Below are 13,466 nucleotides of genomic sequence, written 5' to 3' on the forward strand. Positions count from 1 at the left end.
AAGTAAAATCAAAGAGAATCCTTTTGCACCTGCCACATTTTGGTGCTTAGACCACAGTTGCCTGCCTCAGCAGTCTTGAAGCAGTGTTAATCACTGCCAGAACAAGATCTCTAACCAAAGGGCTAAAGGAGTTGTCCTGCGGGAAGGTTTTCTCATCTTTTCTGTTGAAACTATTTCACTTTGTACAAACCACATAACCGTTTGTTGAGCTGCAGTGGCCTGCAGCCTGCTAGGTGGGTTCTCTCCTGGGAGGTGATGTGACAAGTGTTGGTTCAGTCCCTATTCTACCCCTTATTTATACAGGGTGGAGTTTTCCCTGCTCAGGTGCAACTCCAGTGGAGGCAGGAGATCTGAGCCTTCAGGTTTTCAAAGGGGAGAATGATACAAAAACCATACTCTCATCCTATCAGGCAGAAGCCTGGGCTATCCCTTGTTTCCCCCCAAATGTCCCAAATGTTATTTAGCCATGGACACAAATTTATAGTAATTTGTATTAATGATGCTACTTTTTCACTGCAAGGCCATTTGACACATTGCTCGTTAATTAAGAGTTGAGCGAGTTCCAAAAGAATAACCCCTGAATGTAAACAGCTCAGAGCTAGATGGCAGAAACTCTTCTGCACTTAATTTTGCACAGTTCCTTCTAGCTTTTCAGAATAATGTATATATTTAAGTGAGTTCTGTGGAGAGAAACAAAGACTGATTTACTATTCTAAATATTTACATCTATATAGCTTTGTTCTTGACTTAGATAAAATGTTTTGCCTTTTTACTGCATTGGAAACAGTTTCAGTGGATGCATTTTTAATTATTTTTTCCACCTCAAGCAATATATATACTCAGATGCTCACAGTGTAATTTATTTTTAAAGTAAAATAATGTGTTAATGATGGAATCTTTACTATATACAGGATGGTATACGTTTATCTTGGAAATATATGACACAGAAATCTGATTGGAGGAAGCTGGAATACCTGCCACTGCACTGGCTAGCACAGAGATTTGATTCTGCAAAGCTTTTAAGCATGGTGGCATGGGCAGGTTGAAACAATCCCTGGCAGAAAAAAGCTTCTCTCCCTCTCCCTTTTCCTCTCTGCCTGCCTCCTTCCCTCCCTCCCTCCTTCCTGTCTATGCATATCAAAGGCACAGTTGGTGGCAGTGTTTGGGTAATGCATCCAGTCTATAAAGTAACTAATTAGTAATAGAAGCTCCATGATTTTCTGCAGATCTGGAAATCTCACTGTTGTTTTGCTACTTACACATCATGGCAGTATCTGTTAATAGCTGCTGATACTTACTGTACATTAGCTGGGTAAACATTGCCATGATTTCTGTTAACTCCTGAAAATTAGAGCCAAATGCTATTTCTTATTGCAACTACAGTCTCTTGAATGCCTTCTTACCTCTTCCTAAATAAGTGTATGGTTTACCAGCCACAGTTGGATGCGTTTCAGTACTTAAAGATATACTTGAAAACCAAATAGTTTCATGTGAAAAACAGTAGCTTGCAAACACAGAATAAATTATTGTACTTTGTGCTGAATAGCTATTCACTGTGTAGCTGAAATGCGTGCCCTGATATTGGTTTCACTCTATAGCTTACATTTCATTTGACTCATTTAAAAATGTAAAAATATTGCATTCATTCAGTACCAACAACTTGTTTGTCTAGTGTCTTTCACGCAAATTCTGGGCTCAAAAACTCTATACAGAGTTTAAAAATACACAGTGGGAGAAATAATAGGAGAGGAAGAGAGAAATTCAAAAGACTGACAAGGGCACTGGAGTGTTTTTAAATGCTGCATTCAGTATTGCCAACCCCAAGCCTTCAAAATAAAACATTAGACCCCCCAAAAACAAAGACATTTTTTAAAAATAGCAAAACTTGAGGTTTTGTTGTTTGCTTGCTAGCATTTTAGTGTTTAGGGTTTTTGTCACTTCCAAATATTTTTATGAAACTACAAGCAACTTTCCTTAATTTAATTTTATTTTTTTTTAATTAAAGGTGAATAAGGAGTTTGATGGGGAACACTAAATACCCTGAGCTTTATACCACCACATGAAGTTTGCCAGTATTTAGGCCCATTTTTCTTACTTGGAAATACTTATCAGTAGCAACTGCACAGAAGTCCATAGAAACTTTCCACTAAAAAACTGCAGTCAGAAGAAGAGTGAGCATTTTGTGGAGGTTCTTGGTAATCTAGTTTTCCACTGGGGAAATCCTAGGTCAGTAACAAGGTGATCAGCCAGGTTTGCTGTCTTTATTGTACTGCTAAATTGAATAGAACTTTATTTAAGACTTTGAGCCCAAAAGATTTCTAAAAACAGATTCTCTGCAGTAGTTAAGATCTCTGCTATTTACCCTTGCAAGGCTGGGCAAGCTTGTTACCATTTTGATTTGCATGGATACCTGAAACAAATGAAAAACTGAGTGCTTCAGGTTCACTGACAGCCAGATTTCCTCCCCATAGCAAAGGTGTTGCAATCATGTATGTCCTTTTTCTGTGCTGCCTTGCCCAAGAACACAAAGGCGTACGTTCAGCTCCCAGTGTGTGTGCTCAGCTTGTATCAGTGACGACAGAAGCCATGCAGCCGTGGAGTGAGAGAATGAAACACAAAGACCATCCAGGTCACAAAGAAAAAGAATGTGCTCAGAGCTGCTTTGAAAGCTGAATTGCCAGCTAGAATTGTATAAGGATATAGGGTCTTTCAAACCACTTCTTCTGCCCTTCAACAGTATGTTTGAGTAGAGAAGTTGGAGTAGGGGTAGTTATGCTTTGTTGTCATAAAAGCTAGTATCCCAAGATAGACCTAACTTTCCTGTGAAGAAACCAATCATTATGAAATTTGATTGAATTTGAAACTTGTTGCATTTTTTTCCCAGGGAAATGTTTTTCCTCAAAATGTAGTAATGGAATTTTGAAAGGAACACATCAAGATGAGGCAGTTTTTTTGTCTGGCAATAGTTGATCTCTGTTTCCCTCTCAGCTGGTGAGCTTTCTCTGGTTTAAGCCAGCTGCTGGACTGGCTATTATTTTAAAGTGACTGCATTTGCAGTTGCCAGAGTTATTTAATGACTTATATGAACATGCTATAATATTCCATGCAAGTCTAAATAAACATACGAGCTTTTAAAAAAAACCCAACAACCAACCAAACAAACATTGTAGGATCAAATCCTGTCTGAGGCTATTACAGGTACTCTGTGTCATGGAGGCTATCGCATAAACTGACCAAACTCCATCTTGATACTTGTCAGTCCTTCCCATGCAGATGAATGTTATTCCTTTCAGGAGGACACTACACAATGTCTTGGCTCTGATGCTTTGTTCCTCTAATTTTCCTCTGAAATGCACCTATGTTCTCTTCTTACACATCTATTTTTGTGGCTATGAGTGCTCTAGAGCAAACATTTCTTCACCATCCCTGACATCTATCCTTCTTTATAAATTATGGGAAGCAACTCACTTCCTTTCTGCAAAATGAAGCCAGCCGTGTATTTTTAGTCATTTAAAATCTATTATCCATTCCCTGCATCCCCCTGGTAATCTTCTCCATACCAGTTTCAACTTGTACTAATTTTTCTTGAACATAGGTGACTAGAATTATATGCAATATTCTAAGTGAGGTTTCACCAGTGCGTTGTGCAATAACATTAATACTTCTGTTTCTATAGGGGTGGTATATAAATCAGAGGATAATATGTAAATCTCTAAGGGCAGAATTTCTTACAGTGTACTATTAAATTTCATTTTCATTACTCTAGTCCATAGCATCACCCAGTCCTTCCTTCTAACAACATTAGCAAGTTCTCCATCTGTACTCAAAGCTTGTTTAAGGATTTGTGGCAGATGGCTATCCATATAATCTCCTTTTACTATTAATTTTCAAAGTATTTTTTGACTCCATCCCCCACATTTTCTTTTGTCCATACTCTTCCCTTAAGTTCTTTAGCCCTTAAATTTTTCACATTCCTGTCATGGCAGTTAAGACATAGTATCCATGGCATCTTCAGAGGTAAGCACAGAAACAGGCCAAATGTTATGCTGCTGATGTGATTCAAACTGATAATTAGGAAAAGATAATGTGGTAGGAGAAGTATGACAGAGCAAAGCTTTGGCACAAGTCTTTCCATTTAAGACATCCACAACTGCTGCTAATGCCTCTATGTTTGGCAGTTAATGGATGTCTCATCCAGTCCACGCAACGCGCTGGAGATATACCATCAGGAGATTTGGGAGATTGTTTCTACCTTCCTATTGATTACTCTCTCATTTCTTTGTCCAATGACACAGGTAGTTTAGAAAACTCATACCAGGACCTGTCACTAAAGCAGCCAATTCAGGATTCTATTTCTGACAGGAATTTATACCTGGTCCTTTAGATAAAAGGAAACAATTCCACTCTAGTGTAATGGTCTAAATGGTTCAGTACTAATGTAGGAGAATAAAACTCCATCAAGTCCCATCTCTCAGCTAGGCAGCCTCCTTGCACCCTAAACCCACAATAATTCGTTGTATAAGCCTGTATAAATCCAGGAGTGAACAGAGTTTGCTAGTCCCCAGTTTTACTTTGACCTCTCTTACCTTGAGTAAGAGAGATACTTCTGTGACAGTAGTATATGGAGGCAGTCTTACTCAGTACTGTTTGTGTTGAATACCATAATCATTGGTTTAATGAGTGTATTGAGACAGTCAATGGCTTTTTTGTTTGTTCACTTTATTACCAGGGTCTTTTCACCTTATTCACTTGATGTTCGATGACTATGTATTGTACCTGCTAGAATCACTCCATTGTCAGGAGAGAGCTAATGAGCTAATGAGGGCAATGAAAGGAGAAGGAAGCACAGGTGAGTGTGCTTTTATTCACCTTTTGTTGTTTTGTTCCACTGTATTCACTATTTCCTACATTAGGACATTTCTGTATCATCATCTAACCCAGTGAGGCTTATCTAGGAGCAAAGTGGTTTTCAGTTCCATCATGATTTGAAGTAAGTCATTTGTGAGGGGGGTGTCCCTGGTTAATACATTCTGAAAGACGCCTGCCTGGCCTGATGTAACTCTGGGTGTCTGAACCCCATTCCTAAGCACACACTTGGTGTTTTAGTAAGAGATTTTCTACGGAGTCTTTTACCTCAGTTAGTCTGTTTAAGCCACCATTGTATTTCAGTGAACCTGGTCTTGATTCTCTCTCTCACCCTGGTTTAACACTAAATAAGTTCACTGATATTAATGGATTTTACCAGTCTAAATATGAGGGAGAGACAGGAGAACTGAGCAAAGACAAAAACCAAAGCTATCTTTTCTGGTACGCTTATGTTCTAAGTGCCTGTACAGAAGTATATTCCGAGTCCTACTCTACTCACTCTGCCCTGACTCGCCAGAACAGAAGTGAAGAGATTGCCTTTAGTCTCTCTGATCAGGGCAGCCCCTTTGTCGTGGTTTAACCCCAGCCAGCAACTAAGCACCACGCAGCCGCTCACTCACTCCCCCCCCATCCAGTGGGATGGGGGAGAAAATCAGGAAAAGAAGTAAAACTCCTGGGTTGAGATAAGAACGATTTAATAGAACAGAAAAGAAGAAACTAATAATGATAATGATAACACTAATGAAATGACAACAGTAGTAATAAAAGGATTGGAATGTACAAATGATGCGCAGGGCAATTGCTCACCACCCGCCGACCGACACCCAGCCAGTCCCCGAGCGGCGAATCCCTGCCCCCCACTTCCCAGTTCCTAAACTAGATGGGACGTCCCATGGTATGGAATACACTGTTGGCCAGTTTGGGTCAGGTGCCCTGGCTGGGCATGAGAAGCTGAAAAATCCTTGACTATAGTCTAGACACTACTGAGCAACAACTGAAAACATCAGTGTTATCAACATTCTTCACATACTGAACTCAAAACATAGCACTGTACCAGCTACTAGGAAGACAGTTAACTACATCCCAGCTGAAACCAGGACACCCTTGTAATGAGGGATCCTCACTGATTTACCTTCCTTGCATCTCCCATTCATTTTGGCAAGTTAAACCCCTCTGTCACATTTGGAAAGTTCCACCCTTCATTTTAGCTCTGGCTTAGGTTGTCACCCTGTAGATTTATGGGAAGAACATTTCAGTGATTAGGGTAATATCTTCTATGTGTTGAAAGACCTGGATTTAATTCATTGCCCTGCCATAGCCTCTTGGGTTTTTGACAAACAAGTTGCTTATCCCTGTGTACTTTCCACATAGCTTTAGCAGCTAGAACTATCCAGAGTGTCATTCTCTTTAGGCCATGAAGAGAGAAGGTCATGGCCAAAAGCCACTGGAAACCCCTGGAGATTCCTGTTTCTTTCCAATGTCTCTAGAATGAGTAGGAGTGCCTGACTCAGTCTGGACTCCTAGTTTTAGATATCTAATAATATATTACAGGAATATAAACCTTAAGTTGTCAGTGCATGAGTTTCCTATCTATACAACAGGAAAAATAGCGCTTTCCTTTAAAAGGTCTTATGAAAGTACACTGAAGGTTGTAATGCTGAATGTAATAGAAGTACTCTTTCAAAGAGTTGCGATTCCTGCAATGCATTTCTTGAAATACAGCCTACAGAATTTAACTGCTTGCATTAATTTTTTTCGTTTCTCAGTGTTCCTTGACTCTACCTTTAACTATGTATGATGATTTTTCTCTCATCCTGCAGCAGAACTACGAGAAGAAATTATTCTGAGTGAACCAGCTCCTCCAACTCCCTCCCCAGTGCCGTTCTCCCCAGCTAAATCTGCCACCTCAGTAGAAGTGCCCTCTGCCCCCTCACCTGTCAGCAATCAGTCCCCAGAGTATGGTGTCATAGCAGCTACAACAGGTAAGTAGGCTTATAGCAGCTGGATCTGCTTGAAGATGACTTTTGCACTTAGTCACCTGAAACTGAGCCTGAGAACACCACACGCTGTCTTTCAAGAGCTGAGAAGCCTTCCCAAACAGAAGTCTGTTTAAAGTATCAGTTATGCCTTCACACTGTATCCAAACATGATGTGCAATCTAACAGGATAAAAATCTGACATGTGGAGTCCAAAGGCCTAACAGGAGATCCCAGACCTCAGCATACCAGTATCTCTTCAGTAGCTGAGGCCTTCAGAAGAGCAGACCTGTCACTTTATTTCTAAATGGTTTTAAAAATCAATCCAATTTTTCATATTTCTAGCAATGCCTCAAAAGAATTATTTATGAATAGCACATTTGAGCATCTTCAATGACTTTAAGAGCAGTCAGTCTCTATGAAAAATTCTATATATTTCAAGGAAATGTGCCAGATATTTTAAGGTTTAGTGAGGTTTTCAAAATACTGAACCACTAGTGGTGGTATCTTTCAACATATTGAGACCCAAATATGTTTAAATAGCTGCACAAGTTTCTCTTGGGAATGTTTTACACTTCATTGGTAACTTTCATCTTTTAATGTTAGAGACTAGGAATTACATGTCTGAAGCCTATTTTCAGTTGCATACTCTATTATGGCAACTCATGAGGTTGTTGTATACTGGTGGGCCCACAGATGAAAAAAATTGTGCTTAAACGTGTTCAACTTGTGGGCAGGATTGTCAGAAAACAATAAGCACAAAACTGGCTTCTTGTTTGTTCTGTATAAATGGGTAACCATCCTCTGTGTTCTAATGTAAAACTCACTCATTACCTTTTGGATGCGGGCAGGATTGTCTGTATGATCAAAAGACAGTGTTTTCTTAACTTATGGGGAAAAAAAAGGCAGAAATGTGAATGACTTTCAGAAGGCATTCCAGGCAGTGAAATTCCAGCTTTGCTGCTCCTCAGTGAAATGGGTGTATAATCAGAATGTGGAAACTATCACTTTTGTGACGTACTAGAAAAGTTACAAAATCTTCATGAAAGAATGTCAGAAAGTGATGATTTACCACACTGGAGAATTTGGCAGTGGCTAAAGGACTAATAAATCTTTCTGACAAAGGTTTTTCATGTTTTCAAAGGCGCCACAGGGAAGCACAGTGCATAATTGTGGTGGAAAGAGATTTAAGAACATTTGTCCCTACATCGAAACGTAAGGTTTTCTCACTGTTGGAGACTATACCATATTTAAGAGGGAAATAGAATGGTATTACCCCCAGAACAGTTAGAAAAGTGACACATGATTCCTAGACATGGCAGGTAAGCACACTGCTTTGGATCAGACAACACTGGAGGTGGTGTATATGTTCAGGTCTGGAAACACTGAAATACAATGGTGGCTTAAACAGACTAACTGAGGTGAAAGACTCAGTAAAAAAAGTGGGTAACTTGCTCTGTAGACCTTGTGGCCCAATGGGATCGTTGTGATGTTATAACCAGAACTTAGTATGGTGCAGAACTGTACCCAGAAGTAAAAGACTGAAAAGCAGGAAACTGTGTGCTCTCCAGTGGCATTGACAGGAATGGAGCTTTGATGGACTTGTGTTTAGGCTGCAGAGACTGCAACTCTATGTGACTATCATAACTACTAACCCAAAGCTTATTTCATATTTATATAATAGCCTATTTGTCAGCTATGTGGGCTTCCACCTTCAGCTTACTTGACTTAGGTACTTGACTTAGGCACAGATCTGGGCAGGCCTGGGAACTGCACGGGTCTTACATATCCCTCCTGAATCCCACCAGTAATGCCTGGGAATGGACTCACACAAACATTACAAACGCAATTCCTTCTTGTTTTCATGTTGTTTATTATCTTATTATAGTCTGTTTTATTCTCTCACTCTCTAATTTTTTATATCCTGGTAAGGCCAAGGTCAGCTAGTTTGAAGTGTCAAGCCAGAAGCAGGATCACTTGGAAACAATGGTTGAAGGACCTGCTCCCACAGTACAGGCAGTAGAACTTGACGTAGTTGTTCCCATAGCAGAACTTCTTAGGGAAGAAAGCTACTTCTGATTATTTTAGCTCTCTGTTTTTTCCAGCTTTTCCTTTTAAGGTTGTTTTAAAAACTTTTGGTTTGTTGAATTGGATTTTATTCTTACAGTCTGGTGCAGTCTCACTTTTGCAAGTGTGAAAATCATTTTTGCCTAGCACAAGCCAAATTTGTCAATGCAAGTAGTGGTCTTGTTAAGATTAAATATAAGTATGTTGCTATTTCCTGGTCTTAATTTGGGCAATTAGTAATACCTCCATTTCCCATGTTCATCATGCAGATGAACTGATCACCTTTTTAGTTTGCTAGACATTACACCATGGAATGCAGGGTTCATTGACATGAAGTAATATAAAATAACAACCATGTTTCAGCTATAGGAAATTGCTATACTTTAAAATAGGAATGCTGAAGATGTATTACATATAATCAAACTATTCCATATACAGATTTGTGGCATTAATGTATAGAATATTTCGGAACAGGAACCTCTGTTCTGGAGAGATATATTTAAAGTACACTCTATTGATTCTCTTATGTGTCTTTTATGAGGTAAATGTAAAACTCTGCAAATGCTTTGCAAATCTTGAGAGCTAGTTCCATTGGTTACTACTAGCTCTCAGTTCCCCAATTTAAGGCATCATTAACTCTTTCCTGCTTGTGGCATTAGCAATAAAAGTTAACTATTAAACTTGCATTTTAACCTTTTTGCCTTGAGTCATTGGTCAGCACAAAACCAGCAAATTAAACTGATTAAACATGATACCGAGCAAAAGAAAGGTAAATTCTGTATATAGCATTCTGTGGTAGAACATCTGTCATGGCTCAGCTAACATTTTATTTAAAACTTTTTGTTAAGTTACTAGACATTTAAAAGGATAATTAGCTTCCATCCTTTCTAAATCACAAAGGCCAGATTAATGATTGTTCAAACTGCAACAATATTGTAATAAAAGTGATAGCTATATGGCTGACTATGCTATTCTCTCTTAAAGCCCCTCTTAAAGCTGTGATTACTCATTTGCCAATGCAATGGTTTTTAGACAACCTGAAATGAACTCTGAATTGTAAATAGTTCCAAATATGTTAGTAAACTAATCTATGCAGTTTACTGTTTAGTTTCAAGAAATGTGTGTGTGACATAATTCCTCAGGTCAGCAAGGGTCATTTAAGGTCACTGGTCTTCCAAGTCTGGGCTAGGTATTAATGTTCTGGGAATCTGGCACAGGAGATACTTGCACAGAGCTACCACCTCTTATATTTGTGTGTGTGAGTACAACAAATCTCTGTATTTTCCTTGAAGCTTCAGCTCCTGGACTCATATGAATATGTGAGAACATCACCTCTTGTTCAACAGAATTTAATTCTCATAGCTACAGAGTATAAAAGTCAAAGTTTCCAATTTCAAAAAGCAATTCCCCCCTTCCAAATGGAAGGGCTTGTATTTTTTCTAAAGCTGAAAGTTAAGATAATCCCTTCGTTGTGTGGGGGCAGAATGGGGGTCTGACTCCAGATTTCTGATTGCTTGAGGTTGACAGTACTGCTTACTATCAGACATAATACACAGTGCTGCGAGTGTCTTGCTTGTACCTGTGTGGTCACTTACTTCAGCATAAAGTAAATACAAAATGCAGCATCGTGAAGCAACTTTTGTTTCTTTCTGCACTGGTGTACATGATGGCACCAATGACAACAGGGCTGTTGTTGGACTGATAGTTCCATTTATACTTCGCTCTCCTACAGGTCAGATGGCCTCTTGGTTAGTATCCTCAAAATCAAATTTTTTGTTAAAAGAGAAAAGAAAAAGGAGTGATAATAAATTAACTTCCCTATTTTAATCAAACCCTGCATGTTCAGAACACAAAGCAGAGCACAATGTTGCTCAATCACTATTGTTTTTGCTTATTTCAGAAAGCAGTTCAGTTGGGTTCAGTCATATCTAAAAGAGACTTCGTCTCCTGGAGTTAATTCTGCAGCCAGCTGAGGAAATTAATCATATACGGCTGGGACATAGGCGGGTATTAAAAAGCTAACTAGGAAAAACTTTCAGACCCTCCTCATTCCTCTTTTTCCACCCACCACAATGTTGGCAGTATCCTAGCTGACCCGATGTATACATACACACATCTGCAAATCTGTTGTCGTCTTCTATCCTTCCTCTCTGTCTTTGTGACTAGGTCACTGAAAATAATGGCATCCCTTCCACAGAGGCAAAGAGAAGTGAGGCAACTGTAGATTCCCAAGAACATCCTGAAAAAAATAATTTGAACAGCTTTCTGTCACTCTGGAAATCCAGAGTAAAACCCAACATACATTTGTTTCTAAATCATAACCTCCAAAAGAAAGTGAGTATTTCCTAGAGCAGCTGTGTGAAGTACTATCCCGTAGTACTGGGGACAATTCTTGGTTAGGAAAATTAAACAAAGATATTCACAACTCTTCCACTGCAAGACCTAGTCTCTGTGTTTGTTTCTGTGTTGTCTGGCCAGGCACAAAGCATGTTACACCCTGAACGTTTATTTTAAAATTGAACTGAGGTAGCTGCCAGTTAGACTTGAATGCCAGGAGTGGCCAAATCTTCTCATCCAAGGAGTCTGACTTCCCGCAGGGAGCACAAGAAACAACTTGCTGTCCTGGACTGACTCATTTTCATCAGACTGAGATAAGATCCCTACTATTTTTCAAAAAAAGAAAAGGAGGCTGTCACAATGGCTGGGACCAGTCAAATTAACCATATTTGGTAAAATGCAAAGGATATTTTGGCCCTGTTATTATTGCTTCTTGTTAGAACTAAGAAGGTCATGCGATTTTTGGCTCAATGGTGTCGTGGTTTAGCCCCAGCCAGCAACGAAGCATCACGCAGCCACTCACTCACTCCCACCTGGTGGGATGAGAAGGAATCAGGAAAAAAAGTAAAACTTGTGGGTTGAGATAAGAACAGTTTAATAGAACAGAAAGGGAGAAAATAATAACAATAACAATAATAAAAAGACAATGACAATAACAATAACAACAATAATAATAATAATAAAAGAATCGGAATATACAAAACAAGTGATGCACAATGCAGTTGTTCACCACTCGCCGACCGATGCCCAGTTAGGTCCCCAGCAGCAATCTGCTCCCCAAGCCAAGTCCCCCCAGTTTATATACTGGGCATGACATCACATGGTATGGAATACCCCTTTGGCCAGTTTGGGTCAGCTGTCCTGGCTGTGTCCCCTCCCAACTCCTTGTGCCCCTCCAGCCTTCTTGCTGGCTGAGCATGAGAAGCTGAAAAATCCTTGACTTAGTCTAAATACTACTTAGCAACAACTGAAAACATCAGTGTGTTATCAACATTCTTCTCATACTGAACCCAAACCATAACACTATACCAGCTACTAGAAAGAAAATTAACTCTATCCCAGCTGAAACCAGGACAAATGGTGGATTTTTTTCTTAGAAAAAATAAAAATCAGGTCAAAGTAAAACTTTTGTTTTATGGTGAATTTAAAAAGCGAAAAAGTGAAAAAAACCCAGTAATGTTACCTAAAAATAAGTATCTGGGTTTTTTCACCATCTCTGTTGTCCTTCTTTTCTTTCTTTTGCCTTTGTTTTTGCCTTTTGAATTTAGGCCTGTTTTGAAAAAAAGTTTCAAATTTTCTTTTGGAAAATAACACTAGGAAAATATGTTGACCTTTTGAAATTGAAACGTTTCACCAAAATACTCTGCAGACAAGTTGTTGATATTTTCAAAACAGTTTTTCTCTTGTTTTCACATGAAGCTCTTTGGTGACCGCATAAAGAGTTTTGGCCCCTTCCACATAAACTGTATTTTCTAGTGAAGGTAGGATTCCTTAAACACTTTTCCTCAACTCAAGGAACCATGACTGCTCATAGCCACAGCAGCACTGATGTGCTAGCTCAAATGTACGTGCCTCCTCTTTGCCCTCAGGGATCTCAATGGTCCTCTTCAATGGGAAGGACACGAAAGACTGAAAATTCAAGAGTTGATGACAGAAAATGCAGGCATGTGAAAACAGGCCTAGCGCAAATATCCTTGGTCATAACACATCCAAGGTTGTCTCTACCGTTAGAGCACCAAATGACACCCCGCTGGAGTGTTTCAAGCTGGATTTACCTCCTGAAGCTCAGAATGCCTTGATTCACACCCAGAATTAAGCATTTCCCATTTCAAAAAATTATTTGTCTGATTTTGCCAAATAAAATCACACACACCTGAAGAAAATTATGCACATCTGAGATGATAGGCTTTTCATTCCCCAGAGCCATGGAGTGGACACAGACCTGGTAATACAATCACTTCCCTCTCTGAATTAAGCCCTTTCATACTACAGGAAGTCCTAGAATCCACGCTGAAAAAACTGAGTCACCTCCTGCAATTCCTTTTAGCTACCGAAAAAGAGTCGAGAGTGCCCAGAGCCCCCCAAACTAGTGTTCGCATTGGGTTAAATTCAGTGTTCTGGTCCTCATTTGCAGGGTAATCTCAGCCAGTATGGTCATGACCTCCAGCAAGAGCTATGTTATACTGGAACAATGGATCTGTCAGCCTCCTGAGTGAAAGG

General features: G+C 39.4%; 1 protein-coding gene across 1 annotated transcript in view; it reads left to right on the plus strand.

The window, feature by feature from the left end:
* Nucleotides 1-13,466, plus strand: part of RFX4 (regulatory factor X, 4 (influences HLA class II expression)) — a 79,225-nt gene that overhangs the window by 48,190 nt on the left and 17,569 nt on the right. Inside the window, exons 14-15 of the mRNA XM_010585453.1 lie at nt 4,730-4,849; nt 6,687-6,848. Coding sequence (XP_010583755.1) covers nt 4,730-4,849; nt 6,687-6,848 — 282 coding nt within the window. The remainder of the gene's footprint in view (nt 1-4,729; nt 4,850-6,686; nt 6,849-13,466) is intronic.

The sequence above is a fragment of the Haliaeetus leucocephalus genome, unplaced genomic scaffold (assembly GCF_000737465.1).
Source record: "Haliaeetus leucocephalus isolate CR32 unplaced genomic scaffold, Haliaeetus_leucocephalus-4.0 Scaffold101, whole genome shotgun sequence".
Taxonomy (NCBI): domain Eukaryota; kingdom Metazoa; phylum Chordata; class Aves; order Accipitriformes; family Accipitridae; genus Haliaeetus; species Haliaeetus leucocephalus.